This window comes from Zootermopsis nevadensis, unplaced genomic scaffold (genome assembly GCF_977971745.1).
Source record: "Zootermopsis nevadensis isolate Lab colony 2312 unplaced genomic scaffold, Znev_1.0 Znev_ptg000010l, whole genome shotgun sequence".
Taxonomy (NCBI): domain Eukaryota; kingdom Metazoa; phylum Arthropoda; class Insecta; order Blattodea; family Termopsidae; genus Zootermopsis; species Zootermopsis nevadensis.
The window spans coordinates 14,937,167-14,953,449 of record NW_028259142.1 but is presented as its reverse complement, the minus strand read 5'-3'; the positions used below and the strand labels follow the sequence as shown (position 1 = coordinate 14,953,449).

The 16,283-nt window shown below is 36.8% G+C and overlaps 2 protein-coding genes across 12 annotated transcripts in view; one reads left to right on the top strand and one right to left on the bottom strand.

Annotated features, from left to right (window-relative positions):
- The first annotated feature begins 862 nt into the window (after nt 1-862).
- The window catches only part of brm (ATP-dependent helicase brm), a 41,695-nt gene continuing 26,274 nt past the window's right edge, over nt 863-16,283 (top strand). For 2 of the 8 annotated variants that reach the window (XM_087346569.1, XM_087346567.1), the window contains exons 1-4: nt 1,028-1,178; nt 2,349-2,694; nt 14,356-14,499; nt 15,797-15,901. In XM_087346569.1, coding sequence (XP_087202695.1) covers nt 2,386-2,694; nt 14,356-14,499; nt 15,797-15,901 — 558 coding nt within the window. In that variant the 5' untranslated portion in view covers nt 1,028-1,178; nt 2,349-2,385. The other 6 variants (XM_022086980.2, XM_087346570.1, XM_087346568.1 and 3 more) reach the window with 5 other exon arrangements.
- LOC110841441 (inositol monophosphatase 2) lies at nt 3,007-12,775 on the bottom strand. 4 transcript variants are annotated; one of them, XM_087346576.1, is made up of 7 exons: nt 8,868-8,958; nt 8,182-8,261; nt 7,173-7,306; nt 5,502-5,764; nt 5,093-5,198; nt 4,091-4,242; nt 3,007-3,365 (listed from the first exon to the last, which is right to left on the bottom strand). In XM_087346576.1, exons 3-7 carry the CDS (start codon nt 7,205-7,207, stop codon nt 3,238-3,240), a joined length of 684 nt encoding a protein of 227 aa, XP_087202702.1. In that variant the 5' UTR covers nt 7,208-7,306; nt 8,182-8,261; nt 8,868-8,958; the 3' UTR covers nt 3,007-3,237. The 4 variants fall into 4 exon arrangements, with proteins under 4 accessions (XP_087202702.1, XP_021942677.1, XP_087202701.1 ...); XM_022086985.2 differs by lacking the exons at nt 8,182-8,261; nt 8,868-8,958 and adding an exon at nt 12,591-12,775; XM_087346575.1 differs by lacking the exon at nt 8,182-8,261 and having other exon boundaries at nt 8,868-8,995.

Below are 16,283 nucleotides of genomic sequence, written 5' to 3'. Positions count from 1 at the left end.
ATTAACTCTGAACCTGAAACTTATCTAAATTATATTATTTTAAAGATTAAATTTCTACAATGAAAATAAAACCGTTCATGTTTACTTTGTGATATGCATGAAGCACCACAAGAGGGGGCAGATCATTCTTGTTTTTTTCTGTTTGTTATTTGGTGTCACCTATGCAGTTGCATTGTCTGGGCCCAGTGTGGGATGGCCATCTCTAGTGAGGAGGGGATTAGGTCTAAACTACTGTGTCATACTGTGAGGAATTACTGTTGTTGGGGTGGTGTAGTATATCTGTATATATGTTCATGATCTAATCAGATGGGTCAGGTCTGATCACCAATTAGCATTAATGGTGTAAGTCTGTGATGCTTACAAAGCTAATTGTAATTAAGAAGTTAGAAAATGTATGCATGGCATAGTTTTTGTGCGTTTGAGAATTTGACCGTAGAGAATAACCCCAGATCATCCTGGGCCAATGACCTAAGTGTGGTGCGGAATGTCCAAGTGATAACGTCATCACGGAAGGGTTCCACACGTGGTTGAGCTGCTGGCTTCGAATTCCCCAGATAATCTCAATAACTATGTTGGTATTATCTGTGGCAACTATATTGCACGCTTTTGTGCCCAGAAACGCAAGCCGGTCCTAATGTAAACTGCAGTTATTGTCAAGTTTTAACCGAAAATGGAGTTATTAATACACTTTAGGAAAACTTTACAATATAAAATTCCATGCAAATCCGTTCTGTAGTTCTCATGTTACTTGTAGAAAGAGACATACGAACAGACTGGGTAAAGCAAATAGGCGCATTCCCTTTATACTGAGAACCAAATGAAATCTACAGACTCTGTTAGCGATAATCACAAATATAAGCGTTAAAGAAAGTGGGATAACGTTCTAATGCCAATTATGTCAATATAATATAGTGTATGCAGAGAATCACGAGAACAGATAAGCATTACTAAAGTCACCATTTGGTAGGAATTTTGTATTTGCAGTATTGGCAATAATTGAGCATCAACTTCTGTCAGAAAGGTACGAGAATTTTGTATAAGTGATTGATTTGTGTTTTGTAATTTCGTGTTGTGGAACTCAAATTATATAGCGTTGTTGGGTGCACAGTCTTCAAACCGCTAAATATTGTTAGAGAGAAGATGAACGAGTTGTTCCTTGGAATTCATTTTAATTGAAGGTAAAGGGAGAGATGTGTCCCATATAGGTTTAGAATTTGTAGCCATTTTCAGGCAGCTAGTTACCGGTTTACACTATTTGTATGAAATATAGGGATGCATTTGGTTAAAAATAGGTTAAAACACACACAAGAAGTATTAATGAATCAAATAAGTGTACAGATTGATTTCTCTGCTTCCTTTGTCCAATTAGCAAACAGTTAGTAATTCATCTCAACCCAACAACAAAGGGAGATCATTAAGCACTGGTCTTGAGTTGCCATTTTAATATGACAAAGAGTAGTCTCAAATGTTATTTGTGTCTGTGATATTTAAAATAGGTACACGACTCCATTATTGTGGTATTACAATCTTGCACAGTAGCCACAGAATATCGTGGCCAAATGGTTAATGCTCCACTTTCGTATTTGGTACGTACCAAGTTCAAACCCAGTCCCAGGAACTTGCTGTCTTGAGTGAAGTTATTCGTGGTTTTCCTGTGTCTGGATAGTACCTTAAATTAAGTCATGACCATTTCCTAATATATACTTTCTAATTTCTTCCAATTTGTCAACCCTCAGGGCTTTCCCATGGTGTAAGGTGGGCCACAGGGTTGCACCCCAGGCTTTCCTCCTCAAAATTTTGCTCGAATGGGGCTCTTTCTCCAAGCCTTTGGCTTGCCTTGCTCAGAGGCTTAGCCCATGAGGTCCACTGTGGCTGTGCTGCCCTGGACCTTGTCCACATTGGTTTGGAAAGCCCTGGGCTTCTACTACCTCTGGTTATATCACTTGGGCCCTGTGAACAGCAGGAGTGCCCTTGAGGTGCTTGGCCACCCAAGGATCTGGGCTACTTCAGGGGATTACACCTCCTGAAGACAGTCCCAGGTAATGCCCCGTATGGATGCTCCCAACTGAACTTTGAACCCCTAGGATTTGGACGCTTTATTGTAAATTCATGTATGTCCACACAAAGGGAATCTTGGACAACAGTGAGCCACGTGCAAGTCACCAAGGAGACCACTTCCTTTTATCATTGGTGCTAACTCATCAGGTTGACATTCACTCACTATTAACGTTCACCAAGTAAGAAAATCGGGAACCAACCCAGTGATTATGCATGGCACAAAGACCATACTGCAGCACAGCTGCAAAATAATCTCTTTGTACTATTATGTTTGATTGATTATTTTTCAGATCTGCGAAATAGAAACTGGAAGTGGAACGTGGAGGAATGACAAGTCCCTCACCCCAGTCTTCACCTATGCCCCCTCCCCAGACTCCTTCCCCAATGGGACCTCCCCAGCAGTCCCCTTCACCCATGCCATCTCCATCAGGCATGGCACCACCACCTCAAGCACCATCACCGATGGGCCCACCACATCATCACCCACACAGTCCAACTGGGTATACCCAGGGCCCACCTCCAGGAGTGATGCATATGAATGGACCATCAGGCCCACCACAACATGCTATGACTTCAGGAACACAAACATTCCAGCAGCACACCATGGGTGTGGGACACCCTCAACCTGGACTTCAGGTAGGGCATTTTAAGTAGATAATTTATAATTCAGTGTCTCAACAGCAACCCTGTACCATTAAATTAATTCCTTTTACATTGCTGGCAACATTGAAGCTGTATTCCTTAAAGTGTTTATCCGCATATATGTCTGTAGGATTTGACATTTCCACAGTAATTTCAGAATAGACAGTAATTTACAGAGCTGTTTCTCCATGTAGTATTGTGACTGTGTACCAATATTATGGAGAAACATACTGCCTTCATCTTCAGGGATGAAGTGAGGAAGATCAACATGTTATCATTCATGGTTCATTTCTAGTAAATTCTAAATATAATTGCATATGTCATATAATTGTTGAAATTAAGGTAACCTAAAACATTGTTTTATTTATTACACAAATTTTGTTAATATGAATATTTTTATTGTTTGTAGCTTATATTAAAAAGATGCACAGATTATTGTTTTAATATGTGCCAAACCACCAGCAAGAATATATCCTACATTTTATAAATAAAATACATAGTTAATATTTTACAACAAACACTGATGATAATCTTACTCTAACCATTGTTAATATTGATTTTGATGATGGATGCATCAGCTTTCTTAAATAGGATGACAAGTTCCTCAGCTAACTTCTTCGTTCCACAAGCCAGGATCCTGTGTGACATCATGTCAAATGTCCCACCTAACACAGAAGAACATATTTTTCTTAATTTTATTTGTAATTAATATTTCATGCAGTACTGGATCCCTTCAAAGCCTGGGAACTGAGTTTTTTTTCCTGGCTTTGGATCATTATGCAGAGGATTTTTAATATAGACAAAATAAATAATAAAATTAGAGTTGAGGTATGCTTTATCTTCTTAATTATATAAAAAAATTCTTGTTTTCTCATGCTTGCCAGTTTAATATCATTTTACACTCCCAAAGAAACTCTTAACTTGTATCTTCTAATTGTAGGTGATTACACCTTGCCTGAAGACAGGAAAAATACAGATTTTAGGTTTTCCTGGATTTTGAGATGCCAGGTACATGATCTGACACTTTATTTTCTGTTGTTTTGGGGGATGTAGTTGAAAACATGCTGTTCATGGCATTTTGTTCCTAGCACATTTATTATGTCAGATTTATAGGCTTATGAACATGTTGGCAGTAGGAAGTATCAAAGATTAGGCAATTGATCAGCTGATGGTATGCTATGAAGTTTGTTGCAGTATGAACCCACATTTTATGTTCTTCTGTCAAAGACATCATGTTTGACATTTGTATGAAACATGCAAAATTATTTTTATGTACTTTGGACTTTAACATGTTTTGTCATGAACTTTACTTTTATTTGTTACTGTTTGTTCCCACATATTTAAATTGTCATTGCACTTATAAAAGGAAATTAGATGCATTTGAAAATACCTGTTGAATCCAGGACAATGCCTCCAGCTTCTCTGACAATTAAAGCTCCAGCTGCTACATCCCAACATTGAAGTCCATCTATGTGGTATGCTTCAGCCACTCCCATTGCAACATAACACAAGGCAAGGGCTGCTGATCCCAGGACACGAATGCTGTGAAACATACATCCATCACAACATTCAGTAGTGCACTGTTTATTATCACGCTGCAGCTTAATTAGTACCCATCCAAATTCTGGTCATAATTGTTACTCTTTTGCAACTAGTGATTTTATTATTATTTTCAGTATCTGAAAATTTTGTATTGAATGTTAACTACATTTTTTCAGTGTCACTAGATAACTCAGGTCCGTAGTGGCCGCACGGTCTGAAGTGTGGGCCTTCTGCCGCTTGGTCACTGGGACCGTGGGTTTGAATCCCACTCAAGCTATGGATGTTTGCGTTTTTCTGTGTTGTGCTGTCCTGTGTACAGGTAGAGGCCTTGCAATGGGCTGATTCCTCGTCCAAGGAGTCCTACCAAATGTCTATAGATCAAAACCAATGAAAAAGTTGGACCCGCAGTGCTCAGGCACTTGAAGAACGGGTCGTTCCCAGTATCCCAGTACTAGATAACTCAATTATGATGATATTCAGACAAATTATTTTACATGCCCTCATGGAGATGCAAGAAATAATTAGACTTATAGACTTTATCTGTACTATATTGTGAGACAGATAAGGTACCAGTCCTCAGAAAACCTGCTGGTATAGTGGAAACCATTTTGATTTTTTTCAGTAAAAATTAAAATTTCAAAACTCAGATTGTGTAAAACTATTGTCATTATGTGAGATTTGAGGTTCTCTCATGAAGATAGCTGTACTCTGGACTTTTGTGCCATGCAGTCTGGTAGAAGTTTATCAACCTTTCAGAGGCTCGTGCAAGGACAGCCATCTTCCAATTGTGTCATGTTTGCAAACATTAACAGCAGCAAGATGAATGTCAAAAAATGTGAAATTTTCATACCCATGTGCCACTTTGACGCATGCTTCTGTCCTTTTCATGATACTATCCTTCAAACTTGGGATGCATGCAAATGATGACTCCAAGCACACCATTGATTTGCACAGTTCTGAAACAGTAAAGTTCAATGAGTTAGCAATGCTTACTTTCTTAATTGGAAGGATAACCATGAGAGAATAGGATCCTTAAACTATGTTCTTTAAAATGTTATGATCCAGTACACGTGCTACTTATAGATTTGCATGTCGAAACTTATGACACTATACTATAAATTGATCACATAATATTATAATACTGCTAATACATTGAAAAATCATTTAAACACATATATTACTGCATTGTCTTACATCTTATAAAAAGCGTACATTGCTTACGTATCTATTAATGATCAGTGGATGTAACTCCATCCTACCTTCAACTTGTGAGGCATTTATTCTTTGGTTATTGAGGTGAGCACCTTGACCTTTGATTGCAGTGAACAACTGATCCAGTATTGGGTTGTATATTATACCAATTACTACCTCCTTCTCTATGCTCAAAGCAATGGAGATGCATGTGAGGTGGAAACCATGTACAAAATTTGTTGTTCCATCTATAGGGTCAATGATCCAAGTAGGTGCATTTGTCAGTTCTGGTGTTGCCTTCTGTTCAGCGTTGGTTTCCTCAGCAATGAATCTGAAAATGTTTGTGTTAGGAATTATGGTTTATTAATCACTTTGTGTTAGGAATTATAGCATCGCAGTCAGTATCTGTGTAGTGATAAGTTGTTTGGAGTATGATAAAAGAGCAGAATATGATCTCTTTTGAAAATGTCATTCCTGCAGATTACATTAGTTGTAGAACCACATCTAGCAGAGGGACTGACCTCAAAGTAAGGGCGGGAATTAAAAGTAGTCTGTAATTATCCTTGTAGGTATCTGTATGCTAACACAATCCAAAATGGTAGAGTAGCTGATTCCATTTTTAAAGACAAAAATTTACTACTGCTTTATAATAACAATTATTCCTGATCACAAATGGAGTTTATTGATAGACATGTTATCTACCAAATGTCTTGCAATAATGTATGTCGTTATTATATATGAAATATGTTGAATTTGTTCTATGTAAAATACAACTATCTTCATTGTAATGGGATGCCATTGGTTAAAAATTTGTGGCCTGTGAAGAGTGGAGTGTGCTCACAGACTTTTTAAGTTCTGTGTATATGTTCTTTGGTAGCTGGAGTTGTTTGATTTGGAGATTGTAATGATTATGGTGGAATTATGTAAATTATATTCTGGTGTCTCATTTGTTTTATTTTTTCTGCTAGATGTATGTTTGCATTTTCTTTGTAATTTTGTTGTTGATTGTTTGTTACAAAAATTTCCATCAAGTAGCTCTCTGAAGTTTGTATTTTAGTGCTTACTTATGGTGGATCTGTTATTGGCTTGTGTACTATCTGGCAGTTAGTGATTATCATCGAGCTGTAACATGATCTGTTGTTTCTTGCTGTTGTTTACATCTTCAGCATGTCTGATTCTGTTTTTTATTTATGTGGTATTATTGTCATTCGTCTTTATTTTCAAAGTTTTACACTGGATTTCAGTGCACATATATCCTCTACTTTGTAAGGAATACAAAATTTATTTATGAGTTAAAAACCATTGTTGTGTTGCTTGTTTCAAGCAGAACATATTTTTATATGGCAGGAAGCGTTTTCTCAGATTCTAATACCATATTTTGTATAGAGGCATGTTTGATTGTTTTGTGTTGATATTGTAGTTTGCTTAATTATCACCACTTGATATACCAATACCTTTAATTTCTTGTGCCAGATTTATATAATTTCTCATGTATATTTGGTCTTTTGGCCACAGTTGTTTACTGTGTAATTACTGTTCTATTAATTCACACCTTTGTTTGTATCTTTGTCACTTGGGATTTGGTTAACGTGTGACATCAAACTTGCTATTTTTCCTGGCGGTTGTTGTTGATTGAGAGGTTTGTTGAATTGCACAACAGTTATATTAATATATAAAGAGAAGTAATTTGAGAATTTATTGTGCCGATTGAAAGTTTTATCGTACGAAGCAGTACTTACTTGTGTGATGGGAACTTTTTTGAAATTTCTTTCATAAGAACATTCTCCACCCTCCTGTCATACTGTGTCACAAGATCCCATGAACCCAACTTTGTGTCAACATTCTTAGTCCTTGCAATTCCTTCCTTTATGATCTGCAGATGAAAATGTAATAATATAGTTAGGGCTTGAATTATTATGCAGTCTTACTTATCAAACTAATGCTTCTTTTCAAGACATCCTGAGTCCTTCCCAGAAGTTATTGTTATTGAATGCAATGTAGGGCTATGAACATAAGTATTAATTAAATCCGTGGCGTAATAAAGAGGACTAGCTTGACTGCTGGCCTCACGTTTACATGCCTCAGCAGAGATGAACGATCATCCAACTAGATACAGGGTGACGTGTGGTCAGCACGACGAACCCCCAGCCATTGCTAGTTTCCATGACCAGATTACGCTATCCATTGTAGCTCCCCAATTTCCTCACGATGCTGGGTTGGTACCGGTCCCATACACTGGTCGAAAGCTCATGAGAAAATTCCTTCTCCCCTGAGACTATGCACATAAGTATAACTTTGTATTTTAAGCCACAGATCTCATGATTTTCAGTAATATAATAACTTATACTCCTTGAAGCTGCCTATTGTTAAACAAATCAATTAAGTATGGATTTTTGCAGGTGAGGGAGCCAAATTTATGAACATAAGGCCATTTTATCATGAATTTCAATAAGAATAAGAGGCAAATGAACTACTGGGGTGATATTAAAAAGATGTCTTTTGATTACATGTGTCTGTTTTGCAGTGTTTTATATCAAGCAGGCATAACCTATAGAGCAGGGCAATTGCAGTAAATTGATCAAAACTTTCAGTTGTCAACAATTAATAATTATAAATGGATTATTTTCTCAAAATCAACTTTATGCAAACCTCGAATCTTACATGGTGCATGTATCTTACAGATTACTGTATATCTTAATTCATAGAATTTTTCTCCTCAGTCCTTCCAGTCAAATGCTGGGATAGTACCTTAAATTAGGCCGCTACCACTTCGTTCAATATCCTTTCAGTTCACTATTATCTTCTCATTTAACGCTACTTCTGAGCTACTGAAAAAAACATGGTTAAATAAACTGCAAATATAAAATAACATTTTTCTCCCATGTTAATTTGTTGCGAGGTATGACCAAACATTTATCTCAATATGTAAGCAACTTAGGGCCTAAAATGTATTGAAGTGAAATGTAAATGAAAAGACACTTATCTTATATTTTAAAGTTGAATTACGACCTTTAGTAAAGTGGCTCTTTAAACTTACAGATGGTAGTACACATATTGTACATTTTATCAGAACATGAAAGAAGATATTTGTAAAATTTATGGACCTTTAATACACACTAAACGAAAATAATTATATGTGTGGTGTACAGATCTTGATCGAAATAGGTCAAGCAGTTTTGGGCTTCTAAATGCAGTTTATTTATGTCATTGAAGGTATCAAGAGAGAGCAGCAAACCATAAACAGTAAAGTAGGTAGAGGGGCAAATTTGGTGTTCTGTACCGGGCCGAACTTTGACCTTAATGGTTGCGTAGAAAATTAAATATTAAAACATAAGCTATAGCTCACTTGGCGTATCACTGGTTCTGTACCTGAAACGCGAGGCAAGGACGGCTGGGAAATACGAGCATATTGTGTAAAGTGACAGAAGTCTCACCTTTCCAGCGTCGCGGGTTATACCCAGGACTGTCTCAAAGTATTGGTCGACGTCGTGCTTCATTCTCCCATGTGCCTCGCAAACCTAGATCCTGAAGACTGCATTCCCCAGCTCGTGCGATCAGCTACATATCTGCTGTGTAACCCCCCTCCCCCTTTCTCGCGGTAATCGGTAGGGGCGGTCCCAATCTGGTCACCAGTGACTTCTGTCGTTTATTACCCCAATGCTTGTCAATTTCCTTAACCACGGAATAGTAAAAAAACCCATTAAGAATAGTAAACTTTGTGATAACAACTGACATGCCTGATTTCACAATCGTGGAATCTGTTGAAATTTAAGGACATTCCGTGTGAGTTACGAATATTTCTTTCTTTCTAGTGTTGCACCAAATGGAAATAACTTGTTTCATGTCTTTTATACGTGTCTCTAGAATTCTGGTTTATGTCAAGGATGTTATGCCATGTAATATGGTAGATATTGACCTACATTTTAGAGGCTGTTACTGCCTCTACCAAGCTACACAGCGCAACATCCAAAAGTCTGGCATTTATATACTCTTGGCCATGAGAGTTACCACATTATTCAAAAGCTATTACGTTGGTCAGTGTTTCCACAAAGTGTATTTTATAGTTTCGTTTAAATTTTTTTCTGTGATTTCTAAAATCCGGTACAGTGTAAGCGTAAGTGTTGGTACGGTCTTGACACGTATTCTCAAAAGAGTTAGTATATTAACCTCCAGTTTGTTAGACATTAGTTGATTTTTTACTCGTTATAGGACGATGGTGGTTGAATGTACCAACTGCTTTAATGTTCGTTTTAGTTGGCATTTTACCCAGGAATATGGGCATAATTTGACTGTTATAATACACGGCAGCTGTTTCACCAAACATTAACCGACCAAGGTACATAGTAGGAACCATATTTTCAAGTTTTATTTACGTAGGTTCTGTTTATTAACCCAGCGGGGAATTAAATTCGTCTGGTGTTTTCTAGGATTGGCACCCAGTCTGCCTCACATTTTACGGTACGAATGGTCCAGAAACCTAATTAGCACTGTATAAACAAATGAGTTTATCTGGAGGAGGACTGTTTATGTTCAGTAAATTTCACTCTATCCTTCAAAGCGTGAATATTTCCACTGAGATGGAAACAGAACGTAACAGACTAGGGGTGACAGTCTCTGCTACAGTGAATCCTGCTCAGGTCTGTAGTGGTATTTCTAGAATGATGGATGATGTTCTTCTGGGGTTTGACGCATTCAGAAAAGTACTGTATCCATCGTTAGGACTGATGTTGAGACAGTATGTTTCTCCGAAACATTGGTTTCTTCCTGCGAGTCTGCACGGCGTCAAAGCTCAGAACATGACATTCTCACATTGTGTATGTTGGTTTTTAGGCTGTCAATCGAGTACAGAGGTTTTATTTAGCGGCGAATTGCATGATCGTTCACTGCTAAACTTGAGATAATTGAGAAGGGACCGGAAATGTCCCATTTCAGGGTACTATTCTATTCGATAGACACCACAAACACTGTCATGATAGCTCTTGCGGAAAGAAGCTGAACCAAAGTGCTTGGTGGAAATTTTTGATTAGACGTACTTGGTTGCTGTAATGTTTGGATCAAGCTGATGGAGAGGTAATAATAAATATTAATTCTTAAATTGGTAAACAAATAAATGTAAAGGTGTCCATAAACTTGTATCGCATGCGATTTTTAGGTTAGTCTCGGTGGCAAAGGAAAACGTGTAAGAAACGTCTGTGTCGAAATGAATGTGGAGAGAGGCGGAATGGCTTTTTTTTTTCAGCTGTGGGCATCTTATTTCTATTTTTTTATTTCTTCGAATTATCTTCGTTTTACTGTTTGACTGCTGGAGTACTTAGTAGATTATGAATGTTACGCCTTGTAGTCTGGTAGAAGTTTTACCGACGTTTCAGAGGAGCTTACTGTTTCCGTCGTCAGGGCGATAAGTAAGGAATTACAGTTGGTGCAGTAAGGTGCATTGTAAATTTAAATATTACACAAAATCTTGTCTGTTTTTGAAATATGGCTGCTTCATAGTTTTGATTCATATCTGCTGGGGATTGCAAGAGTTGTTACGTGTTATTGCTATTGCATGTTTCTGTAAAATTGCTTTGTCGCGTAGTGTGTTATAAGAAAATCTGATACTTATGTGTTAGTAATTTCAAGTAAGTAAGTGAGTGAACATGACGATTGATATGTTATATCGTTTCGGTGGTGAGGAAGCCGAATAGACATGGACATACGTCCGTGCCACCTCTTGTGTTATGGTTTGTGTCGAATGCGGCCGCGATTTCTGTTTGGGCAACCCCTCTTCCACCCAAGGGGGTGCAGTGGAATATTTACTGATCAGTGTAACATGTGAACACTGTGTGAACACTGAGGTCAACACTCACAAACAACGTTTTGGAAAGTTTCGATGTTAACAAAGCAACTCCACCGGCAATCTTGACACGTTATTTTTATTTCATCCGGAGACAAAATTGTGCAATGTCGCAACGTTTCAGAACCTTACTTTTTGTAGCGCTGTTGTTTCTTCTGCTGTAGAAGTTGGCACGGCTACCAAATATGCATTATTATTATTAGGGAATGAAAGTCATTGTAATACTGAACGCTTTGAAAACACGCGTTTTGGCTCAGAAGCTGTTCATGTGGGGCAGACACACACAAGGACGTTGTGTAAACCTCAGTTTAATTACGGATTGAGAAAATCAAGATATAATATATATGTACAAACATCTTGCATGACCCTTCATTTTTTAAGTAGAAATTTTAACTGGCAATTTGGCGTAACTTAATAATATCCGCATACCATTTTTGAAGCTGATAGTGAAGAAACTCATCTTTTATGGTACTCGAAGGCTCATTACCGTGTTTACAAGATCCCGCTTTTGGCCATATCTTGAACCATGTGAATCCTGGCTGCACCCTCCCTCCTTATTTTCTTTTTTTGTCGGTTTTAATATTATACTCCCAAAATTGTGTGCGCATTTCTTATTTCTCCATGCGCGCTACATGCCCTGCACATATATTTTTGATTTGACCATTCTAATATTTGGTGAATGTTTGAAAATATGAAACACCTCATTGTGCAGATTATGCCTCCTGTCAGTTCATTCGTCTTAGGTCCAAATATTTTCCTAAGCACCACGTTCTCAAACACCTCCAGTCTGTTCTCCTCTTAATCTGAAGGGCGATCCTGACAACTGTGTGTGAAACATCCACGAATAGTTTCGGGGTAGTTAGCGAAATGTTCATCATAGCTCATTTGAAGGCCCCTTTCATCTATGAATTAAAATATTTAAATGACATGTAATTGTTAACACACCGAATCGTGTGAATGGCAGGCAGTCAAAATACACAGCGAATATTGTGGTACACTGATTCTCTGGACGTTTGGTTCCTTGGATTTTAATCTCCAGTCGGCAATCTTCGTTTCTAAACCAGCGATTTTTTTTCAGTATCTCATATTAGATTAGTAGCGTTAGATTAAGAATAAAGTCCCAGCTTCCAGTTTGTAATCTGTTCACGTGTGACCTATGAAATTTCCGATTGTTAAGTAGTTAAAGATTGTTGGTACTTTCATTCATGTGATTATATTAAATGTATTGTGGATTGTTCGCTGATTTTATTCTATAATCTATTCAGAGCAAATCACGTGACTAACTGTCCGAAGGAGCGTGAGAGATGGGTGATCAATTTACCTGATTTATGTTTTCCTTGAAGCTGTCATAAGCAGTGCTGTGAAGATCACGCAACACTTGCATGCTGATATTAGTCACCTTTCAATCCCGTGTCGCAAAAATCTGATACGGGCAGTGCGTCTCAAAACCAATACCTGTCGAATTTGTTTAGAATAACTCTACTTAACACTACGGTTGGCGATGATGAGTTTAGAGTCTGTAATATTTTGTCATTTATGGCCGCAGTAAGGCGTTCCACATCACTCTAATGGATAGGGTTTTTGCATTTGAGTAGAGTTTTAGTTTTTAGTGTTTTGGTAACAGTGTTCTTTTATTCTGAAGCCCATTGTCAAGGCCTCTCTATACAGCCTTCTGTGTGTCTATTCTTGCTTTCTTTCCCTGATGGTTAGTTACATTTAATCATAGTTTGGTATAATGCTTCGTGCACATGCATGCAGGTCAACCACACTTTTTTTGACAGCATCAAAATATACATAGACGCAAATAGTCATAGAAACTGATGCATCATTCCACTGATGCACAGTATTCACATAAGTATCACCTAGGGATGGACAGTAGACTGGATCACAACAGAAATACCCGAAAATGCTTCTATAATCCATTCGTCATCATCATACTTCTAGAGGGAGGATAAATATGTGTGTTGAAATAGAAAATATGAACTCATCTTGAATTTCAGATGACCCATAAAGAAAAGTGCCGGCATAGCAACTTGTAGGATAATTGTTCAGATACACGTAATATTGGTACATGTGTCACATTTCATGTACAAAAGTACGAGGTGGATTTTAATGTGCTTTAGTCAGTTTCATATGATGGATACATTTGATTCAAGGTGTCTGAATGTGGATATAAGAAACTGTGCATTTTTACCGTGAGTTTTTTCTTCTTTTGATGTTATAATGTTGACTGAAATTGTAAGAGACTATGAACTGATAGTTGTTAAAATGAAAAATGACGTGGGTTTGTAACACAGTTTTTTTTTTTTTAAATTTTATTTGCACTCCTTTATCAGATGCTGAGTTTCTTACTCATTGTGGGAAAATTATTAACACTTCATTTAGACTGTCCAGAGTCTTGTATTTTAATTATATCGTTGCTTTCGTAACTTCAAAAGCATGGTTTTATGAATTTTCTGCATTTATGTATTTATATATGTTTCGTTCAAACACGTGCTTATTAAATATTACATTATGGGCCTTTAAATAACATCATTTCCTGTTGGCAAAACACAAACATTTGTTTAAAATTTTTGAAGGCTTCAGAAGTTAAGCATAATATGATAACTTTGTTTTCAGAATATGGTAACTTTGTGTTCTGTTATGATTTGTTAATTATTTGTGCTGATTATGAATTATTTTTCTTTTATCAGTCTGCAGCATGTACCATAGGGGAATTTTCTTTTTCATATCAGTCTTGTGGACTAGCAGTCTGTTTTGGGACACTTGTGCAGCTCATTTATGTCTGCTGTTCAGATCATGCAAGTTTCAATTATTACAACATACATATTAGGGTAGAAAAGTTTTTGAGTTTTGTTTATTCTTCAGGAAACCTAATGTAATATTGTTTTGGTGTCACGTTATTTTCCCTTTTATATTTATCTATTTAAGTTATAGTGGCAGAAATTTTGGCCTGTCTTAAAGTTGAATAACCTTGTATTCAGGCGATACAACTTCCCGTGCATTTCACGTAAATTCATGCATCAAAATTCAGTTATTTTGATATATTTATGAAGAAATTTAAATGTAATATTTTCTCCTTGAAGGGAGGGCCACAGGATAACCTGAATGCTCTTCAGAGAGCTATTGATTCAATGGAAGAGAAAGGACTCCAGGAAGACCCTCGTTACTCTCAGCTCCTGGCGCTCAGAGCTCGCCAAGGAACAATGGAACCCCCACGTTCAGTGCAGGTGTGTTTGTGTGCCTGGGCCTATATAGTTTCAATTCTGTAATTTGGTCTGATATATTCCAAATTGGATTGAAAGTATATTGTTTGTAGTAATGTAAAGAACTGTGGCATCCAAAACTTGTTTTGTTTTAATAAATTGGAGTAAAACAGTGTAGGTTTCTTACTTCATTTCTTTTCCATATGCTTCACTTTTGAGCATCTCATGTGAAGTAAGGGAACAGCAAGTTAGAATATCATCTTTACGTTAATCTTGCCTCTAGAAATCTTTAAAGTGTGAAAACATGTGGATATTTTTTAAGGTACTAGCTGTCACTCACTTCTTTAAACTAAGGTTTTCTGATGACAAGATTACAAAATTGGTTCTCATAAAACTGATTAGACATAAACATCAGGTTGGGAAGTCAATGAAGAATGAAGCTGTGAATGGTTTTTGACATTCATTACTCATACAAGTATTATTATCTTCAGTAAAATATTTTGTTATAACTATTTTCACATCACTTGCTTTGCTGTAAAATGTTTGTATGTATCGATAGTTCAAGAATTTCTAAAGTATTTGTTTAGTCATATTTTTGTCATCACATGCACACATTGTAACACAATGAATATTTTAGTACTGTATGTATTTAACCTTTCAAATATTTCTACATAAACCATCATTGTGATTGTGGAAGCTTCAAACTCAATTGTTATATATTCATAATGAATTAGTTATACTGTATATATACTATCAGATAATCATAATGGATTCAGTAACTCATTGGTGCATTATCATTCTTGAGAAGGTGATAGTTTTTTTTAGATCGTCAAGAAATTCATCACTTTTTATGTAACCTAAAGGTTTATCACAGTGTTCACAAGAGCCCACCATTGAACCATATTTTGAGACAGTTAAATCTATTCCATAACCTATTTCTTTTAGACCCATCTACTTCATCTCCATGTGATCTCTTCCCTTTTTCTTCCAAGTCATATTTTGTATGCATTTCTCATTTTCTCCATGTATGCTACATATCTGACCAGTTTCACAGATTATAAACCATGACGTGGCAAACTATTTCTCATTATTATATTTTTATTAGCATTTACCCATCACTATTGATGTATTTACACACACATTATTATTGCACCCCATTAAGAATTCTAAAAGCAGTTGTATATTGAGTATATACATAATGTGAAAAACAGAAAATTTGAAAACATTAACCTTATTAAATGCAGTAGTTCTGTTAGTTAAGTGACTTGCAGCTAGATTACCAGGGTTATATTCCCAGCAGGGATTTTTCTGTTTGTCGCAGTGTCCAGACCAGATCTGGGGTCTGCCGAATTCTAACCAGTGGGTACCAGGGTCTCCTTCTCAAAGAGTAAAGCAGCCAGATCTTGAAGCTGACTCTAGTGCCAAGGTTAATAATGAGATTTGAAATTCTTATGGTGGTGAAGGTGTCTGTTGTGATGCAACGTAGTCTTGTAGGTGGTTACCAACATTTCTTTGAAATGTAGAAACCCGCAATTGAGGTTAATAATGCTTGGAACTGTACCTCCACTTGCTCTTATGTCTTTATGTTATGTTGTGGTGTTTAAGTACAGGGGCAACTTCACATTTACTGTTTAAACATATTGACGCTCGTTTTTCAGTTGGTTTTTCAATTATATGAAATCTGTATAAAGGCTTTAATGAGTGCAGGCAGCTTTACTTTGCACTGTGATCTGTATGAAACTGAACACCATTATATAAAAGTGCTTACTCGTTTTAAATAGACTTTCAGTCAAAATGCAGTATAAGTT

Bases quoted from the DNA above. Each gene is read 5' to 3' on its own strand.
- LOC110841441 (XM_022086985.2), bottom strand. From the start codon at position 12,653: ATGCAAGTGTTGCGTGATCTTCACAGCACTGCTTATGACAGCTTCAAG. The intron at 5,765-7,172 runs GTAAGTACTGCT...AAACATTTTCAG, and splicing joins AAAAAGTTCCCATCACACAA to ATTCATTGCTGAGGAAACCA. The intron at 5,199-5,501 runs GTAGGATGGAGT...TTACTGTTTCAG, and splicing joins AAATGCCTCACAAGTTGAAG to AACTGTGCAAATCAATGGTG.